This window comes from Crocodylus siamensis, chromosome 4 (genome assembly GCF_052110815.1).
Source record: "Crocodylus siamensis isolate JL-2025a chromosome 4, ASM5211081v1, whole genome shotgun sequence".
Classification (NCBI taxonomy): Eukaryota; Metazoa; Chordata; order Crocodylia; family Crocodylidae; genus Crocodylus; species Crocodylus siamensis.
Window position 1 is genome coordinate 58,767,290 of NC_143398.1, and position 21,901 is coordinate 58,789,190.

Below are 21,901 nucleotides of genomic sequence, written 5' to 3' on the forward strand. Positions count from 1 at the left end.
AAACTACACAAACAACCCTGCTGCACAACTATCAGGCACATTGCCCCAAAACACCAAGAACTCCCAAGCCTGCCACAGGTAAAGAAGGGAGAAAAAGGTGCAATAGCACACTGTTGCAAGTGGTAATTAAAATACACCCAAGAGATCCAAGGAAGAGACTGCTAGAGGAAGACAAAAATCCACAGTTCATACCACTCTGACTATGGGTAAAATGCCTTCCTGATCCTAAATGGTCTGAGCGGAGGAGCAAGACCCTGTGACCAGGAACCGCTGGGTTTTAGTCCCAACAGGAGCACCAGTGCACTCCAGTTAAAAATCCCAGTCTTGGATGCAGCAACACCCAATGCTTCTGAGAAAGCTGAAAAAACCCTAACAGATTGGAGGGAAAAATTCCCAGCCCCACATGGCAAAAAGCAAAACACAAAAGCATAAGAAAACCCTATCACCCTCCATCCTGCTCTGCAAGCTGGTGATTGCAAACCCAGCTCTACACACCCTAACTAGATAGCCAGAGATCCTCTTTCTGTCATCCTATCCACTCCATGAACTATCCCAGTTCTCTTTTCTGTTGTATCTAATAGTGGTGCTCTGATTAATTCTGCTGCTTTTGAATATGAGCCTTTCCAATTTCTACCTGCTCCGAGCCACACAGTTCTCCTGATCCACGCAAGGTGGAGCGGAGGCATGCGCTCCTGTCTATTTCACTGCTCTAACAGCAAAGAAGTTTGTGCTGGTATCCAATCTAAACCTACTCTAAAAGCAATTTCAAGTCACTGCTCCGTGTCCTATGCTGCTGCAACAGAGAAACAGTGCTCTCTCTCTTCTTTATGGCAGCTCTTCAGATAATCTGAACACTACTGTCATGTCCCCCTCTTAATTGCCTTTTCTGCAAGATCAACATGCCTATTTCTTTCAACCTCTCTTCATATGATTTGCCTTCCAAGTCCTTCACTGTTTTTGTTGCCTGCCTTTCTTTAGACCCATGATGTCTCCACTGAGAAGCATAAAATTCTACGCTGGGCAAGCAACTGCATGGTCCTGCCCTTAAGGACCTTAGCAATAAAGGGGCAAATCTAACATAAAGATCCTCCCAGAAGATCCTTTAATCAAGTTTCTCAGTCAGCTACTAACAGACTCCAGCTCCTGTAAAGATACCATTGTGTGATGGTGGATGAGGGTCAAATAAATCTGTTGTTCCAATTCTACACCCATTCTTTTGAGCCACAGACTTGGCATTTACAAGCCAAATTACCACTTCACTGGGCAATTCAGTTAGGGAAGGGATTACAGCACAAATTCAGCTCCCACGTTGCTGGGATTAAACTGAAATTCTAACTAATAGTTTTAAGTCTATCAGACTCTGCCTACTGCCAGTTAAAACAGGACTTCATCATTTTGGCCCATGGGACACATGAAATATTTCACACTAACTGAAACATACAGTACTCCTTTTGATTTGTTTCTATAATGGCAAATTTGCCAATCAAGTTGAAAGTGAGTACTATCTAAAACATGGGATTCCAAGATGTTGAATGTGAGCTTCATGATCAATCAAATCACTTCATCTTTTTAGGAGGCAGTAAATGAGGTAAAGTTTGGGAAACGCTGCTTTCAAACCTGGACTGCAAAGGGAAGTATGTCAAAGTAGCTTAGGGACACAGACTATAGCAGAGGATCAATACACAACAAAGTGAACTCCAGATTCACTTGACACACTGAAGGAATGCTCCTCTGTGCCCTGGTAAAGTGTCAGACATCCTAGTGGAAGCCACCCAGCTTTCTTCATGATTCCCGTTTTGACTCCTATAACTGAAGACTGCAGGAAAAGCTTACCAGGCGAGGACTGACCCAGCAGTCGAAATACTTCTTCAAAAAACTTTACAAGTTTCAAGCAGATGCTCTGACCTATTCCCAGCATAACAAACTGGTAGTGACTGGATAAACAAAGAACTGAAGCTCCCAAGACAAGGAATGATGCAAGGGGCAAAATAGTATGACATACACAAAAGAATGAAAGAAAATACGAAAGAATGTTAAATAATGGAAAGAGTTGAGAGAAGAAAGACTGAAAAACTTCACCCCACCCCCTTTCTCCTCCCACAAAAAAATCTCACAGTGGACAAATTATGAGAAAACTGCAACACCCCATTCTTGATTGGTTTATTACAGTAACATACAGTATCAGCATGTTACTGTAATAAAAAGAAACATTACCAAATTATATACTATAAGTTCAGTTTTAAATTAGGCTTCATTTCTCCATAAATACTTCAATAAGATCATTTGGGGGGTAGGAGGATAAGGAGGAACTGTTCACACAAACAGCACCAAAATAAAGCAAGATGCTTTTGTTTGTTTATAATTCATATGGCTCTGTCTTATGACTGTTTAGATCCATGTTTCTGAAAAAACAAAACAAAAAAACAAACAAAAAAACCCACACACCTGCAATTGTTTTCCATCTTGCTGCGAAGCAATATAGTTGACTTGCTGGGATGGAGGAGGAGGAGGTGGAGGTGGTGGTAATCCCTGAGTTACACTGGTAGGAGGAGCTACCTGTATGAGAGGCACTCCTGCATGGAGATGCAATGGTATTGGAGGACGAATATTAAATGGATTGTGTTGGATATTCATCATAGGTGGAGGAACACTGACTGGATATGGGAAGATATTCATAGGCTGGTGTTGTGCATTCACTTGTGGCATGACATTCATTTGTTGCTGCATCATAGTTACTGGTAGCTGAGACCCTTCCCCTTGTTGGTTTGTTTGGTCTTTGAGGTTTGGATCTATCAAACAAGAGAACACAGTATTTAAAGTAAAAAAATCCGTGTTTTGAACATATAGACACACTAACACCAAGATCCTACGCCACCTCTGAGAGTACATCTAGGTGCCACTTAGGTGGCTTTTAGGCATTTAAGTCACAACCATGGACCCATGCACCAGCCACAAAACCACCAAGGTATCTAGGTTCCTTATACACCTGTATTTTGACCTAGAAAGATCTCTATAGCTGTAAACAGATGTCTCCCAAGGAGGAAAGTGTTTGTCCTGGGATCCTACAGATGGTCACACCCATTGTCTAACTTCAAGTACCTGTGAAAATGTATTAAAAAGGTTTTTTCCAAGCACTGTGTGCATCCAGGTTAACTGCAGCTGATTTAAATTAACTGCAAATCATTCTAGGGACAAGCCTATCAGTACATGTGCTCTCCCTTGCCACCTACTGGCAGAAGAATAATGCAATTTGGAAGGGCTACGCATGTAAAGGGCTGTGACACTCCTGTTTTGATCCAAATCAAAACCCAGGACAACCAGAATCACCACAAATGAGATGACTGCTTACAGCCGAGGCAACTGGTCTCTAGTAGTGCTCACACTCAGAAGCAAATCTGACACTACCTAGGCCCCTACCTCCCAGTTTGATCTTACTATTTGAAGAAGTGAAAGACTGCAGAAGTCCCCAAATCTTACCAGAAAAACACACTGTAACTGTTTGGCAGCATGGGTAGAATAATGCATAAATGGCCATGGGAGCAGGAAACTGGAGCCAGAACCCAAGGCTCCCCTCTCCTCCCCTGCAGACCAGAGCAAGGCCCCCTTGATTTTCCCCTGGCCTCATGAATCTTTCACTCTTAGCTGCCTAGAAGAAGAGGGTGGTGGGTTCAACACCATTTAGACTGTACAGGGCCTGGAACCCAGGAAGAACATTTTCTAAGTGAATGCCTTAAGTTAGGCTGTTGGGCAAAAGATGGTCACCACCTCCCTTTTACTTCACAAGTGATACTCCAATAATATAGCTCAGTATGCCATTGAGCTTTTTCATAAGAGCACACTTGGCTCATATTCAGCTTATGAAAAAACACAGTGGACTGGTAACTCTGCAACACAACTCTTATGCCTAAATGCTTTTACAATGATACAAATGAGCTAAATCTCTGTAAATTTAACCTCAAATGAAACAAGAGTGCTACCGAATATTCTCTATAGCATGAATATCACTACCAGTATTTTTAGAGGAACACGTGAGTGTTAAACCTTTTAAACTTTTTGTGCCATCAGGTCAACTAATTACCAATTCTTAAACCTAATACATGCATTTTCAAAGGAAATGCAAGATCTCTCTGAAGAAACGACCTTAATTAAAAAAAAAAAAAAAGGAAAGATAAACTGAATGAAACTACGTCTTGTCTGATCACACTTTACCAGTTTACAAGTGCATCAGTTAAAGCAGTAAAAGAATACATATTTTAAAGGGTATATTTGGTTGCACTGTAATCCTAAGGGCCAGAAATTTAATTCTTAATTTACTGAATGGTCAGACAGAAGCATTTTTTGGTATAGAGGCAGGGTCAAAATTAACAAGGATATTTCCCAATCATCTGTTGTGACATTCTTATGAGTTACATTTTATGGACAAAACAGTAAAAAAAAGTAAAAAAAAATTGTAGGGTTTAAAAAAAAAGTTTATGAAAATATTCCCTATTTAAATCCCTAGATCTAAAAAAAAAAAAAATAAAAAAATTTAAAAAAATAAAAAAAAATACCTTGCTCAGAAGTCTCTTCTTCCTGCCTCATCCATCCAGACTGTGGACTGGAGGAATTTCGTCCTCTTCTTGAATAATAGTTCTGCACGTCGGCAGGTAAAGTCTTCCTTACCGCCCAACTAGATGCAGATGTCCACCCAGATCTATCAGCAGGCGTATCAAAAGAAAAATCCTGTTCGTTTTTACGCCTGTACGGTTGATGTTCTGGGAACCTGACAGTTTCATTCCCAGAACCATTTGAATTCCCTGAGAGGGGTTTTCTATTTTGCCAATGATTTTCATTTCGGTCTCCATACATGAAACCACCTCTGCCCCGGCCACCTCTGCCTCGGCCACCTCTGCCACGATTTGAAATCCAACCTGAACCAAAATTTTTATTCCAAGTATATCCTGAATTATCACATCTGTTGTCTTCCCACTGTGGATCTTTAAAAGTTTCTCTCTCTCTGCTCCTAGTTTCAGGAACAGAATTTATTCTTTCCATTACCCAATCTGGATAATCACTCCCATACTTGTCAGACAAACAATGGTCATTAGAATCTTTGTCTATATTGTCCTTTTCTTTTTTCATATTTTCATTCTGTTTCTCTTGTTCACCTCTTTTGTACCTATCATTTCCCCTTGGACTTTTCCAGCTGTCATTGCTCCATTTCTCCTTCCACCGAGGTGAGCGACCACCTCTCTCATTCCTAGCATAGGAAGGACCCGTATTTCTTGTTCGAGATCGGGATCTTGACCTGGATCGAGATCGGGATCTTGACCATCTCCTACTTCTTCTGTCTCTGTCACGTTCTCTTCTTTGGCTATCTCTGTCGTTATCTCTATCTTTGCTTTGAGACCTAGATTTTTTCTCTCTTGGAGAGAAATCTTTAACTCTTGATCGAGAAGGAGATCTTCTGCTCTCCCTGACAGCCTCCCTTTTGGGAGATCGTGAAGGTGTTCTTTTGCCCTCCCACTCAGTCTCCCTTTTGGGTGAACGAGACCACCTGCCCTCCCTGTCAGCTTCCTTCTCGGGTGAAGGAGACCGCCTGCCCTCCCTGTCAGTCTCCCTTTTGGGTGAAGGAGACCGCCTGCCTGCCCTCCCTGTCAGTCTCCTTCTTGGGTGAAGGAGACCGCCTGCCCTCCCTGTCAGTCTCCTTCTTGGGTGAGCGAGACCGTTCTTCTTTGATAGTCTCCCTTTTGGGTGATGGTGATTGAGATTTCCTGCCCCCCTTCCTTGAAGGAGACCAGGTTGTTGATGGAGAGTGAAATCTAGACCGTCTGGTGCGAGTCTTTTTATCTTTTTTAAATTCTGTTGGATACTGTGTTTCATGTAAACTACTTTCACCTTTTTTGTCAGAAAGTAATGTACAATTTTCAGTCTCCTGAGATAAGGCATTTGCCTCCACTGGTTTTACACAATTAAGTGATGGTGACTGTTCGATATGAGATTCAGCCTGATCACTACAAAATGAATCGCATTCCATTGGTATAATTTCATTGTTATCTTCATTAAAATGTGTATTAGATTGTTCATTAATTATCTTGGATGATTCTCCAATTCCGACTTCTTCATTTACAGGCATGCTCTCCTCTTTAAAGGACTGGTCCAATTCATTAACATCTTGAATAGTAGTTATTAAGACATCTGTTAAAGCATCTTGAACAGGCGAGTTCTGAACTGTTGCACTTTTATCATTTGAATTTTTTTCTTTATCCTCACAACTATCCAAGTCTACAGAGTCAGTTGGCTCAGACAGCTTGTTTCTTGGGCTATCAAATGGTTTATCATCATTTTCCACTAATTCTGGGTACTCCAACAGTTTGTCTCTGGGACTATCTAGTGGCTGATATGCTTCTGTCAAAGTTTCTGTATTTTCCAGTAATTCATCCTGGGGAATAAACGTTTGATCTATTTTTTTAAGTGTTACTGAATGTTCCAATAATTCATTTCTGGGACTATTCATTGTATCAAACGTATTTTCACAGATACCCTCATTCTCAAAATCTGCAATGTTTTCATCGCCACTTTTTATTTCAACTTTCTGACTCTCTTCTTGTAAAGCAGGAGGTTCTTGGATACAAGAACCCAAGTCTGCATTTTCTAAAATACCCCGTTCTTGAGCATAATCTTTTGCAATTTCCTCATTTTCTACATGTTCACTACAGCTTTCCAAGCCATTAGCAGACTCTGTTTCTGCATTACTTTTGTGCAGAAGGCTTTCATTATCTGACTGGTGATCTTGATCCAACACTGGAGGTGCATCAGACTCAGCAGCTTCATCATCTTCCACTGAATCACCAGATGATTTTTCTGTGCGCACAGAACTTCTAAGTTTTTTTTTAACTACAGGTGCCTGCTGTTTAACTCCTCTTTTAGATTGTCGTTTTGGAAGTGGTTTTTCTTCTGGTGCTGCAGGAGAAACTTTCAGAGATGAGTCATCATCATCAGGGGCGTTGCATCTAGAGTTACTTGATCTTGGTGAGCTTCGAGATTGACTCATAGCCTCATTCTTGCTATTCCTTGCAGATCTTCTTCTTGGAGTAGTATTTGTAGGCTTCTTCCTAGTTCCTCTAGTGCCAGATGTGCCGGAAGCTTGCTTTTTCTCTTCTCCTCCTTGCGTATGTGCAACAGCATACCCTTTACCTGAGGATTCTAACATAACAAATAAACATTAAAATCCAATAAATACACCAGCTAAGCATAACATGACATTCTTACGTTTAAGGAAGAATAGACAGCCTTCTGTAATTTTATCCTTGATGGCTCAAATAGCTAAGTCTATCATTTTAGCCAATGCATGTTTTTTCTTCAAAAGCACAGAATGGCAAAAAATGCTAGGAATGAGGCATATTTGCAAACGCATAATGCAAAGTTCAAAATTACTGCAAGATGTGTATTTAAAAATTACTATCAATGTATTTCCTCAGGAAAAGTGTACCGACTGTATCACTCCTACTAAAATCTGATTTGGACAATGCAAACTTACCTTTCCACATTACACACAAGACCCTGAGTGCTCCACGATCAACTGAATATAAACTCAGTTGCAAGCTCTGTGACTTGAGGCCACTCCAGTAACTGATTGTGGTGAAAGTAAGTAATACAAGCAGCACAGGACCTCTTTTGATGGTCTGATATTGTGCTAATTTGTACAGCTCATAATTCAGTTTTCAATGTGCCAAAGATTTTTGTACGAGTGTTATTAAAAAAACCCGTCATAGTGAAGCTAGAGGATTTTACAGCTTGGAAAGAGAAGAGTTGGGACTTTTTGCATCTGGGAAATCATATAATCTGGTACAGGATTATAAACCAGCAAATTAGCTGCTTTTGTTAAAATGACTGGCAATGCAGTAGTTAACAATACTGACATTTAAATTGGGTTACAGTTTCAAAGCTAATATCCCAAAGCAATTAAAGACACATCACAGTCATTAAAATCAGTGTTTCAGGCTGTATCCAGATTTAGAAAAAGAACATTAGTTTATATTTTAATTCAAACTTTAATGTTATATTTTCAATCATAGGGGCTAGAACTCAATTCTCTTTTAAGAGCTGGATTCTGCAGGAGGTTGCATTGTCACAGAATGACAGACTATATGGTACCATGCTTACAAAGTCACAATTCCAAGTCTTAATAGGAAGCTACTGAATTCTTATTCTTATATTTCCCATAATTTTACACTGTGAAACGTTTCAGCTTAGTAGATTTCTGAATTCACCAAAAGGGGAATAAACAACATAAAAAGTGTTTAAGGGACCTAAGGCCTCATCTGCTGCTCTGCTAATAGAATACATTGCCTACTAAGTAGTGGCATGTCATTTGAGGACAGGTTATAAAAGGTATGTTGCAAAATGGTTCATGATCTATGAATCTGAAAGGGCAGAAAAGGGAACACTGTAATTATTTAGCCCAGGGGCCTACAAAATATGGCCTGTGGGTTAGATCTGGCTTGACAGGCGATTTCATCGCAATAGATGGTTGCCCAACTATTAATTGTATCCCGCGTGTGGCTGCCCCTGCTGAGCTCCATGTGGGACTGAGCCCCACCTACTCCTGGCAGGGCAGCAGTCTGTGCTCCCATCCTTGCTCACAGGAGGGCCCTAACCTTGGTCAGTGTACACAGCTGGGCAGGGCTGCTACAGCTACCCAGGGAACTGCTTGGCTCCTCCTCCTGTCCCTGCTACAGCACTCTAGGCAGCAGGTAGGGAAGCAACAGTGGGCATAAGGTAAGATGCAGCTGAGCAAGAGCGCAGGGCCAGTGACGGCAGGAGTGGGCTAGGACTGGAGCAGGATGGAGGGAGTGCAGGGCCAGGGCTGGTGGGAGCACAGAGCCTGGAGTGCAGGGCCGGCAGATGCATGGGGCCAGAGTCAACTCCATCGTGCGAGACTCCCCACGGCTCACATGCAGCTCCTGAGACTTAGCTGGGAGCTGTGCGTGATGGAGCCAGAAGTCTAGTTCCACTCCCTGCTGCCACGTGCAGCTCCTGGAATTCAGACAGGCGGAGCTGGGAGCCCCACGTGATGAATCTAGTGGCCTGGCCCCTCTCCCTTCCACCATGTGCAACTTCCAGGATTCAGCCAGAGCCACATACTACCAGGGGCTCTGCCTGCCACAGGCTACGAGTGCCTGCTACCTGCTGCTGTCGTGGACTGTGCGCCATGGGGGGGGTGGAGGGGGAAGGGAAGAAGGGAAAGTGTGTAGGGGGCCCCCTCAACATGCACAACCCACCATACCCACACACATGCACCCACTCCCCAACCACGCCCCACAAACAATATACAAGAGTAAGACTTGATTTTGAGCTATTATACAAATCACCTCTACATACACTACATAAACACACAAATCAGGATGAAAATATTTTTTGAAACAAAACATGTTGTAGTAGAAGTCTGATTTTTAGTACATAAATTTGGGGATTTTTTCCAGTTCCACGATGGCAACTCCACCGCTTCCCCCACAAAAGGAGCACTTCTGGAAGAGACTTCCAGTGGCACCAGGCAGGAGTTAGAGATGGGACTTCTGGTCCCAAGGTGGCAACCAAGAGGTGGGGCACCTGTCAAGGAATAATGGTCACAAGCTGGCAGAGGGCAGGTTTAGGCTAGATATCAGGAGGCGCTACTTCACGGTCAGGGCGGCTAGGATCTGGAGCCAACTTCCAAGAGAAGTGGTGCTGGCTCCTACCCTGGGGGTCTTTAAGAGAAGGTTAGATGTACACCTTGCTGGGGTCATTTGACCCCAGTACTCTTTCTTGCCATGGCAGGGGGTCGGACTAGATGATCTACTCAGGTCCCTTCCGACCCCAGAAACTATGAATATGAAACTATAAGGGGTGAGGCTACCCTTGTGGCCTTTGACAGCTCACCAAAACTCATTAAGCAGCCCTCCAGCCAAAATAATTGCCCATCTCTGTTTTAGCCTGATCCCACCCCCAGGATAAAGTAGGCCATAGGATTTTAAAACTGAACTAGAAGGTGTCTTCTATAAAAATATCCAATCTTGGTTTAAACACTGATGAGAATCCGATGCAACCGGTGTTGAGAAAAATAGAATTTCTATAAAAGATTCTGTATTTGAGACAACAAAAGAACTAAAAGGGGTTTGAAGGAATGCCAGGTAAGCAGAGGAATTTGAAATAACATTACTCTGTGAGCACAGCCATTGACATCCTATGGAGGTAATCTTATGTTGATCAACCAACTATGTAGTCTCGAACATCTGAAATTCAAAGCAAACTTAATCAGGTCTTTAAACCTGCTATAACTATAGTCAAATGACCTGAAAGGTGAAGCCAGAGATTTCAACCATTCACTTCTATCCACAGATCGTGAACTTTAGCAACTGACCTTCTTTCAGAAAATATTTGCAAGGTATTTGAAAGAAAATCAGGATTAGGATTCATAAGGGAAAGGCAGAAATGACAATCCATGTCACACTTCCAAAATCCATCAGCGAGGAGAAAACACTTTGACATATGAAATATTTCTTACTACAATATAAACAGCGAAAAATTACAGAAGAGACTTAGTAATTTTTATTTTTTTTTAAATAAAAGGAGTTCTAATTGCACCAAAAAGCACAGGCTGACTACCCAAACCAGAGTGTAATACAGGGTATTTTGTCTCAGAATCAACAGGGAAAACAGAGTTGAAGTAGGTAGTACAATTATAAAAACACTACCTAAACTCTTCAACATGGTAACTGAAGTCTTTCAAAATCCTCCTCCATAAGAATAATTCATTTAAGAATAAAGCTGGCTTCTCACAGATTACATTTTGAAACCTCCTGAGTTAAGTTGTGGGGGGAAGGTTCAGCAAGAGAGACCTAACTGTAGGTGTATACTGCAGACCACCAAACTAAGGGGAGGAACTTGATCTGGAGTTCACCCAAGAATTGACTGAGGCCGCATGTGCGCATGACATGGTTGTCAAGGGTAATTTTAATTATCCAGACATCTCCTGGGAAGAACACTTGGCCAAGTTGGACTGGTTGTAATCCTTCCTGACCTATGTGTCAAGGAGCAGATCCTGATTCAGGAGGTGCATGAGCCAACCAGAGGTGACGCTCTGCTGGACTTGATCCTAGCCAAAGGAGACTACCTGGTGACCGACATAAATATAGAGGGAAGTCTGGGCAACAGTGATCACAAAACCATCATGTTCACTGTCCGATGCAAGGCAGATAAATCTGATATTAGGATTGAAGTCTTAGATTTCAAAAATGCAGATTTCAACAAACTTAGGTCACTAGTAAGGGAAGTGCTGCAGGACCAGGGATCAAAGGTGAAAGGTGTGCACAAAGAGTGGTTGTTCCTTAAGGACACTATCCTTGAAGCACAAAGGAAGTCCATTCCCATGCAAAGAAAAGGTAACAAGGGCTGGGAAGCCCTCTTGGCTAAACAGGGAAATCACAGTCCTCTTAAGAAAGAGGCTTATAAACAATGGAAGCTCTGGGCAAGCCCCAAGGAGGACTATTCCATGGTGGCCTGCGTTTGCAGGGAACAGATAAAAAAGGCTAAAGCATCGATCGAATTTAGATTAGCAACGGGAATCAAGGACAACAAGAAGTCTTTCTTTAGGCACACAGGGAACTAGAGGAAAACAAATGGGAGTGTGGCACCATAGCCCAACAACTCAGGAGAGCTTGTTACTGGCACCCACAAGAAAGCTGAACTCCTGAATGACCACTTTGCCTCCATCTTTCGCCAGACCAAGGGGATAACAATGCCAGGAAGAGTACAGGATGAGCAAGGTAGGAGTAATCACTTTCATGTTAATACCATAGAATTGGTGTATGACCAATTAAAAACATTAGACATATACAAGTCAGCTGGACCATATGATCTTCATCTGAGAGACTGCTGAAGGAGCCAGTCGAAGTAATTGCAGAACCCCTGGCAAAACTCTTCCACAACTTGTGACACTCCGGAGAAGTCCCTGAGGACTGAAAGAGGGCCAATGTTGTGCCCATCTGCAAGAAGGGCAGGAGGAAGGACCTGGGTAACTATAGGCCAATCAACCTAACTTCCATCCTAAAAAAATCCTAGAAAAGTTCATCAAGGAGTCTATCTATGATAAGCCTGCAGAAGGTAAGATTCTGAATGACAGCCAGCATGGCTTCATCACAGGCAGGTCTTGCTTTACCAACCTCATCTCTTTCTATGACCAGGTAACTTGCCACCTGGACACGAGAGACCAGGTTGACATTGTATACTTTGACTTCCAAAAGAACTCTGCTCTAGTATCCCACAACATTCTCATGAGAAAAGTGGAGGATCGTTGGCTTAACTCCAAGACAGTCAGGTGGGTGAGAAACTGGCTGCAGAATAGGACCCAGAGTTGTAGTGAACGGTTCTGTGCCATCCTGGTGAGAAGTTGGCAGTGGTGTCCCACAGGGGTTAGTGCTTGGTACTTTTCAACATCTTTATTAACGCTTTGGATGTGGGAGTCAAGAGCTCACTGCCCAAGTTTGCGTACGACACCAAGTTATCGGGAAACGTGCTCATGCTTGAAGATAGGCTACAGATACAAGCGGACCTAGGCAGGTTAGCGAGTTGGGCAGATCAGAATCTAATCAAGTTCAACGTCAAGAAATGTAAAGTGCTCCACCTTGAGATGAGCAACCCCCACCCAACACATGTACAGGCTTGGTGGCACCAAACTGACTAGCACCAAAATTAAAAGGACCTGGGGGTAATAAAAGACCACAGTATGAACTTGAGCCGGCAGTACAATGCTGTAGCCAGTAAGGCAAATAATACTCTTGCATGCATCAATTGGTGCATCTCCAGCAGAACCAAGGAGGTGATTCTTCCGTTCTGCTCAGCACTGGTGAGACTGCACCTGGAGTACTGCATCCAGTTCTGGGTATCACACTTTAACAAGGACATGGACAGGCTTGAGGGAGTCCAAAGAAGAGCCACCCGTATGATCATTCCCTTACACGGCAAGCCATACAAGGAAAGGCTGAGGGATCTGGGACTTTTCAGCCTGAAGAAAAGAAGACGAGAGGGGACCTGGTAGCAGCTTACCACTACACTAGGGGAGTACGTCAAGGGTTCGGTGAGCAACTGTTCACCAGGGCACCTGAGGGCAAAACTAGGAGTAATGGTCACAAACTCCTGGAAGACAAATTCAGGCTCAACAATATGAAAATCTTCTTCACCGTCAGGGTGTCCAAACTGTGGAATAAGCTCCCTCCTGACGTGGTGCAATCACCTACCCCGGAAAAATGTCTTCCTCGGAAGAAGCCAGAATGTTTCAGCATGTAGGCACAGAGCAGCTGTTTGCAGCCTCCTGGCTATAGCCAGCCCATGGAGGCCAGTCTGCTTGCAGCAGGGCTTGCAGCCTTCCAGCTGCCTGCTGGGAGCAGCCTGGGCTCAGTGGCTCCCAGCTGCTTGGAGCCCGGTCTGGCAGTGGTGTGCTGGCAAAATGGTGCCATGCTCAGCATGTGTGCCAGGAGTTGCTGAGCCCTGAACTAGACAGTCACCTTGCTGGGGTCACCTAACCCCCAGTTATCTTTCCTGCTGGGTGCAGAGAGTTGGACCCAATGATCTTCCAAGGTCCCTTCCAGCCTTACAATGTATGAATCTTCTACAGATATTCTCTCAGACTTACTTGCATGCCACTGAAAGTGGACTACCAACTATTCTTCTGTGGTAAGCTTTTCAAATGACTGATGCAAACCAGAAGTCAGGTTAGTGCCTGTAAAAGGTTATGTTACTACTTCCCATCTCATACTGCCCTTTATCTCCATAGAATTAAACCAAGGTGAATTTTAGGATAGATTATCTACGAAGAGTTTGAAACACTCACATCTGTTCCTCCAAGTTCTCCTAATAGACCAGTGTTTCTGCTCTCTCTCATTTCACCTCTCACCCGCCACTCTGGCCCTCTCTCCCATCTCTCTCTCTGATTACATTTTTGTATTTCTGTAGATTGTCTTGCAATATTATTTTTGTCAATTTCTCTCCTTTGCCTTTGTGGAGCCTTCATTTTTTACCTTCTCTCTCACTCAGTCATGTCATCAGCACTTGTAGATGAGTTGCTAGAACAAGTAATAATTTGGGACTTGCTTTAATCTTTCCTATAAATTCTATAAATTTATTTATTTTTGGTGCAGATTAACACAGAAGCCTCATCATCTCATTATGCCTATGCCTCACCAATAAAATTGTGGCAATTATGATGAGGTGACCCAAAAAGGAGTTAGGATAAGTATCAAAACTGCCAAACATCTTCATGTAGGCACAGAGCTTGAATGGAGAAGCTTGAACTGCCTCCATTCAGGGCTCAGTAAGACTAAAAAACACATTATCTGTGGCAACACTCTAAATGCAAACATCACATACAAATCTGGGAGACTATAAAACATCAACTGATCTGCCCACAGATAGTGGAACCATGCACCAATGTGGACCTCGCTAAGGCTGTAGATTAAGCAATAGTATGTACATTTTGGACTGAAATTTGAACATGACAGGACATGGAATGATCATCTAAGGGGAGGCAGTCTAGCACTCTCACTGTTCATAGCAGCAAATTTCCTTGAACCCTGCTCAATGCATCATTAAAAAACAGCTGTTTCTCTCATGCTCCTTCTCACCCCACCTCTCTATTACAACATAGAAGTCATCAAGCTTCCTGTAAAGAGCCCTTCTCACTAACTCCTAAACCCAGCAATAAAGTCAAATGTCTGCAACCAGAAAGTTGGGTTCTTCCAAGGGTGAAAAAAGTGCATTAAAGTAACCAGTATTTAAAACTATAGTCAAATAAAACTTCAAACTTTATAGGTACAATTAGAAAGTAACACAAAGTGTTAAGCTGCTGTCAAGTTTTTCTCTGTTCCAGCCTCCAATACCCAGAGGACTTAAAATCTTTCATTTGAAAAATATAAAAATTCTTGTCTGCATTGGAAAATTGACTATAGCTATAAAGCAACTGCTATTCTGCTATTTAAAAACAATTCCCACCTGTGGATAGCCCCTCAAATTTTAGTCCTTTGAAATATGAACTACTGAAGTGTGCTCCTGAATCTCAAATAGCACGAGAACCAACAGAGAGGATATGGATTAGTAAGCATCAACTGTGAAAACATGACTGGAACATCCACATTAATTACTCAATTTCTAACTGTTTTCATAGTTTCATAGTTTCTAGGGTCGGAAGGGACCTGAGTAGATCATCTAGTCTGACCCCCTGCCATGGCAGGAAAGAATACTGGGGTCAAACAACCCCAGCAAGGTGTTCATCCAACCTCCTCTTAAACACCCCCAGGGTAGGAGCCTGCACCACTTCTCTTGGAAGTTGGTTCCAGACCCTAGCCACCCTGACCGTGCAGTAGCGCCTCCTGATATCTAACCTAAACCTACCCTCTGCCAGCTTGTGACCATTATTCCTGGTCACTCCTGGCGGTGCTCGGGGGAACAGTGACTCCCCCAGTGCCTGCTGATTACCCCTGACTAGTTTATAACAGGCCACAAGATCCCCCCCTCAGCCTTCTCTTTTGGAGGCTGAACAGGTTCAGGTCCCGTAGCCTCTCCTCATAGGGCCTGCCCTGCTGTCCCCTGATCATGCGAGTGGCCCTCCTCTGGACCCTCTCCATGCTGTCGACATCTCTCTTGAAGTGTGGCGCCCAGAACTGGATGCAGTACTCCAGCTGCGGCCTGACCAGTACCGCATAGAGGGGGAGGATCACCTCTTTGGACCTGCTCGAGATGCATCTGTAGATGCATGACAAGGTGCGGTTGGCCTTCCTAACTGCCTCCCCACACTGCCGGCCCATGTTCATCTTGGAGTCAATGATGACCCCAAGATCCTTTTCCGTCTCCGTGCTGACAAGAGGGGAGTTCCCTAACCTGTAGGTATGGTGCCGGTTGTTCCTCCCGAGATGCATCACCTTGCACTTGTCTGTGTTGAATCCCATCCTATTCTCGTCCACCCACCCTTGTAAGCTGTCTAGGTCTGATTGTAGCCTGTTGCATCCTTCCAGTGTGCCCACGTCCCCCCACATCTTAGTGTCATCAGCAAATTTGAACAGGGTGCTTTTTACCCTCTCGTCCAAATCACTGATGAAGATGTTGAACAGTGCGGGCCCGAGGACCGAGCCCTGCGGAACCCCACTGCCCACGTCCTTCCAGGTTGAGAAGGACCCATCCACTACCACCCTTTGGGTGCGGCCCTCCAGCCAGCTGGCGACCCATTTGACTGTGTGGGTGTCTACACCACAGCCCCCCAGTTTCTTAATGAGAACGGGGTGAGAGACAGTGTCAAAAGCCTTCCGGAAGTCCAGGAAGACTATATCCACTGCTACCCCTCCGTCTAATTATCTGGTGATCTGATCGTAAAAGGTCTGACAGGACCTGCCACTGATGAACCCATGTTGGTTGCCCCTAAGCATGCAGTCCCCTGCTGGCCCCTCTTGGATGTGTGCCAGCATAATTTTCTCAAACAGCTTGCTTAGGATCGAGGTAAGACTAACCGGCCTATAGTTTCCCGGGTCCTCCTTCCTGCCTTTTTTGAAGATGGGGACCACGTTGGCCCTCTTCCAGTCCTCCGGTACCTCACCAGAGCAGAAGAAATATGTTTACCTATTGCTACTGGATGCACTAGTTGACATAAAACCAGGAAAGGACCGAGGAGAGGGAAAAAAATTAACAGAAACATTTAGGAAGTCTTTTGGGTTTTTTTTGCTATAAGAACTGCTCTCACTCTCCCCCACCCCACTTCTCGCTCCTTTTCCTTGCCAACTGTGTCCCTGTTGAAGCAAGAAGCCTTTAGATTCTTCCCATACTTACCTGGCATTTAAATCTGAATCACTGCTTCTGCTGAGAGCTCTGCTTTTCCTGCTTCAGAATACTGGAGATTGTGGGAGGGGAGGAAGAGCTCTCTTCTCTTTGAGTTTGGAGATAGAAGAGACTGAAGCAGACACTGGACTGCAGTTCCAGCAGCAAGAGGCAGAAGAGACAGAGTATGCGCTTCTTCCCTGCCCCCTCCTTCCCTCAAGACCAAATGATTCTGCAAGTCTCTTCCCCAAAGCTTGTGGGGTATAATACATGAACACCTTCTCATGACCCAAAGGGCTGTGCCCAAACACTCTCTCATAACCCACCAATGAACTACTTCTAAAAACAGCTACACAAGAAAGGAATGTTCCCTACAATACACTGCCCACTCCGTGTTTTTAAGCAACTAACAATGCGTCAACAAAACTGCTAAAGTTATAAGACTAAAAGTTTCCTACAATGTTGATAGAGAAAATAGTTATTAAACTACACAAGAAACCTTTTAAAATAGAAAGCATGTTTCTTCGCACCAAACGAAAAGGAGTGTGTTGTTGTAATAGACCATTTAGCAAGTGGGAGAGTTTACTCTGTACATTTTAACCACAGAAATAGATTATAAATCAGATGAATTTGATGTTTACCAATTAGACTACATTTTGTTACAATTTAATAGCTACACACTAGGGCTATGCAAAGCTTTGGTCGCCAATACAACTCGGCAGAGATTCGGCCCAATTCAGTGGCTAAATCTCCAAATCTGAACAGAATCAGGAGACCCTTTAATCTCTCCAAGTGGAAATGGAACCCTCCAAATCAATTTGGAGAGATTTGATGATTTGGACATAAACACACCTTTAAATGTTTTTTCTATATACCTCAAGGTACTAGGCAGTTTGTGAACAGTGAGATGGTTGGGCAGATGGAGTGTCCCATGGGAGTGTGGCGGGGGAGTGGGGTGGGGGTGTCAGTGCTATCACCAGCATGCTTGGCAGCAGACGCAACAGTAGACCAGAAGCACTTCTGGGTCCACTTCCAAGTCCGCTGCGGAGCACGCGTGGAACGCCCCCTTCTCTTCCTGGCTCAGCAACTGGTGCCTCCTGGGGCTGGGGGGGTACCCAGAGCCCCCCTGCAGCTGACTGCTGAGCTGGGGGTGGGGGGAAGGGGCGCGGAAGGGTCCCCTGTGCACCCGATTATGGACCTGGAAGTGGGTCCACCACCAAACATGCAGGGTGCCCCCCCCCGCACTCCTATGGGATGCTCCATCCACCCCACCATCTCTGCATTCACAAGTCACACCTGATACCTCAAGGTATGTAGAAAAAACATTTAAAGCTGTGTCTATGGGCAAATCGCTGATTCTCCAAATCAGCACTGAATCTTCAGATTTGGATTTGGCCAAATCAAATCAGGACAGTGATCCAAATCAAATCACTGTCCGCCGATTCAGGTTGAATCTGAATCGAAAACGGCCTGTTTCGCACACCCTTACCTCACTACACATTATTTTAAAAAAAATCATACATGGACAATAAGTCTACATGAACTATAAATAAAACTTACAAAAAAAAAGTTTACCAAAGTTTTCCAAAGGTCGGCTATTTGTTGGGAAAACGGTTCCTGGAACTGATGTTGAAGCAAAGAGAAAAGTTTCTATTCCAGCTTCAGCTTCACAAGACATGAAGGGAATGCTGGAAAATTAAAGAACATTTAAGCAATGATTTAGGAGTAGTTTTGGAAATAAGGCACTATAGTGTCATTTAATACGCTAAGTAAATAGTATCAGGTTTCACCATATAGCAAATGGAATATCTGGCCTAGCCAGGACTGCCAGATAAAACACACGATACAGACACTAAAAGCTGATAAATGAGCTCTTCTTCAGAAAACATTTTTTCCAAGAATTCTTCTTTACCAGCAGCCAGATTAAGATTTCTCTCTCTATATATTTCTGATTAAAAACATAACAAACCTGCAGTAGGGTTTGGGAAAGAATCTAGAGTCCTGCTGTGGCACTCTGAAGTTACTCCATATATTTTTAGCTTGGGCTGAAGCAGGGACTCACTCTGAGGCACATTTGACTAGACTGTGATTGGTTATGGGTAATTGGTGCCTCCCAAGTCTGAGGGGGGCACCAGATAGCCGACAGGAAGGCAGGGGTGTCTCCCTGGCTGATCAAAGACTCTGAGGGTTCCCCCAGCAGCAGATCACCAAGCACAGAACCACCAGCGATGAAACTTCCACTGGCACTTTCAGTTTCTCAGCTGGTGCTTCCAGGGGGTGCATGGCCAATCTTGGGGGTGCACATACACTTGCGTGCACCCCTTACACATTGCCCATGTTATTCGTCAGACAGCAAAGTACTGCCTGAGGATCTTGCTCCATTGCAACATAAAACTGACACATGAGGAATATTCACTGTTTAATGCAGTAAGGCAAAATGGACAGAAAAGAAGAGTGTGACAAAAACCTGAATTTTAAACCAAGCTCTTTTATTAGCTTGCTAGGTGACTTTCACCAATTATTTCTTTCTCCATTTCTCAGCTTCCTCATCTTTAAAACTGGTCCAAGGATAGTTTGATCTCTCTTGTAAAAGGAGGTAACTGTGATACTATCAGTATGCTGAAATCTACTTACGGTGATTGTAAATGCAGCTTAAGGTGATTTTCACTGGTACAGCCTAAGTGAAATGTGGCTTAATCTAATTAATAACATATGGAACCATACAATAATAAAAAATTTGTCAAAATGACTTAAAACATTTAAAAGTTGATTTTATTTAACTCTCATGTAAGTATATTTAAAAAAAATAAACATAAAACAATGACAAGCATTTTTATTCTAATTTAAATTAATATGAACTTAATAAACAATATTAAAAAGGGACTATATTTTCTATCCACTGTAAGTCAACCCACTGACCTGGTGCAATCACTGGCTGAGCACCTATAACCACAACTCCAACAACTTTATATCAACTTTAGACAGCAGAAGCCTTTACTGTGGGTCAGAGAATGTTTTCTTATGTCAGTTTGCTTAACTAATTAGTTTAAATAACAAGTTTATTAAAAATTAAGAAACTTAGAGGTTGAAAATGAAGGAATTTTTTCTCCAGGGTTGGCGTGCGTAACCAAAACATAAATGCTACGGAGTAACTGGTCCCAGAGTTCACTCTGTAGTAAATTTATTGCATAGCGTAAAACACATGACCAAGTCTTCTCAAGCTGCTACCCACAGTCGGCAGTATTATTACAGAGCCCCACTGTTAGATGACCTGAGGCTGTTTAGAGATCTTTTGTATAGAGAACCCTAGGTGGCAAACAGCCACCTAGGGATGAAACTGACCTGGGGAAGGGAATAGACATTTTCTCCCACAAAGTGACCATCAGGCAAAGTTACTACAGGTTTTTTCCCCTTGAGTAACCTTATCCCAGAAAAAAGATACTCCATAGTAAGGTTGTTCTTTGTATGTGCACTCCACTTTTACTACTGAGTAATCATATGTGGTGTCCAACACTCAAGTAGTAAAAACTAGATCTCAGACAGTTAAATGTACGAGTTCAAATATCTTGATGAATATTTTGATGGTTGCTAAATTATATGAGAAATAAGGTAGATATTAAATCAGCTGAGCCCATGATAGCTCCTTCCTTTATTTCTATTTTATGTGTTACAAGATTTACGTTTTCTCTAGGGAGGTAAATAATAATTAAGTACCCGTTTAAACTCCCATAATGTTACTGGTTAAAATGGTTAACCAATAACATGCATCTACAAGGGACTGGCCTAAAAGTCCAAAAAGGTTGAGAACTGCTGATCTAGAGTGATGTATCCCTTATATTAGCCTTCCTGGAATCCACCATTATTGGTTTACGCATGCCAAAGAAAACATCTCCAATCTTTGTTTTCAACAGCTATTAATAGATTTGTCCATAAATATGCCTAGTTCCTTTTTAACCCGGCTATACCATTTGCCTCTACCACCTCCTGTGGCAATGAATTCCACAGTTAACTATGTATTGCATAAAAACATTTAAATATGGTGAAAAATTGCAATCACTTAAATAATGCAAAGCATTTCCCAGGGCTGTTAAGTCTGAATATGTACAACAGATTCAGAATTCAGTATCTGGCAAGGTTAACATAAGAGGAGCAATTACGGGTCTTTACAATAATATATATAAAAAAGGTCTTAATCTCCATTAAACCAGAGTTCAACATGCTATTAAACCAGAAAATTATGAGGACATAAATTTTAGTTCTTTGGTTTATAGTTAACAATATTAAACCTAAAAAGCAATTTGATCCCAAATCTGATTTTAAACCCAGCAATTCCCATTTAACCACTTCAAAGCACAACCAGTTTGGATAAACTTCATTTACCTTTCAACTCTAGCTCGCGCAGAAGACCATAACAATTCTATTTCTCGTCTCTTATGCCTTATCATTGCATTAATTTCTGTAAGTTCTGTACTGAAAGATAAATTTCAAAACATATTTAAATAAGTTTATGTAATGGATGTTTTGCACCTTTAGCAATCAACATATTAAAAGGCATTTTCACCAAATTATGTTGTAACACTTTCAAATGGTATCATCTGATTTCTCTAAAATCTTCCGCTAAGTAAGAATATTCCACAACTACACAAACTTGTGGTAGATGAGGAGTTACTGAAGTGTCATAAAGATAGCATTTTTGACCTTTTGTCCAGATTAAATAGATACAACTGAAGTTATGATTTGCCATATTACAGTTCAGAGGTCAAGGTAGAACTGAATTCATGAACTTCCTAGAATGAGTTGTGCATCAGCAGTTGTTCACTCCCTTTAGGGAGGCTTTCAAAATGTGCAACTTTGAGAAAAGGTCCATGAGGAAGCTAAAAACTGAAGAAACTGAACAAACCTAGCAAAATTCACACTGATATACACAGGACAAGTAAGTTTATTCCCTTATAATACAAGATATACAAGTACCATTTTAGGTTCTATATTATTGAATTAATATTCTTTAAGGCATTAATTACTTTTTTATCACTTTAGACTTCTGTATTTCATGAGGTCCCAAACATTTCCTTCCCCTAACCCC

The 21,901-nt window shown here is 42.6% G+C and overlaps 1 protein-coding gene across 1 annotated transcript in view; it reads right to left on the reverse strand.

Moving 5' to 3' along the window:
* SCAF11 (SR-related CTD associated factor 11) overlaps nucleotides 1–21,901 on the reverse strand; it is a 79,108-nt gene that overhangs the window by 5,915 nt on the left and 51,292 nt on the right. The window contains exons 9-13 of the mRNA XM_090042394.1: nucleotides 21,199–21,288; nucleotides 18,394–18,506; nucleotides 5,664–7,185; nucleotides 4,551–5,536; nucleotides 2,446–2,789 (exon numbers count right to left, since the gene is read on the reverse strand). Of these exons, the coding sequence (XP_089898520.1) occupies nucleotides 2,446–2,789; nucleotides 4,551–5,536; nucleotides 5,664–7,185; nucleotides 18,394–18,506; nucleotides 21,199–21,288 (3,055 nt within the window). The remainder of the gene's footprint in view (nucleotides 1–2,445; nucleotides 2,790–4,550; nucleotides 5,537–5,663; nucleotides 7,186–18,393; nucleotides 18,507–21,198; nucleotides 21,289–21,901) is intronic.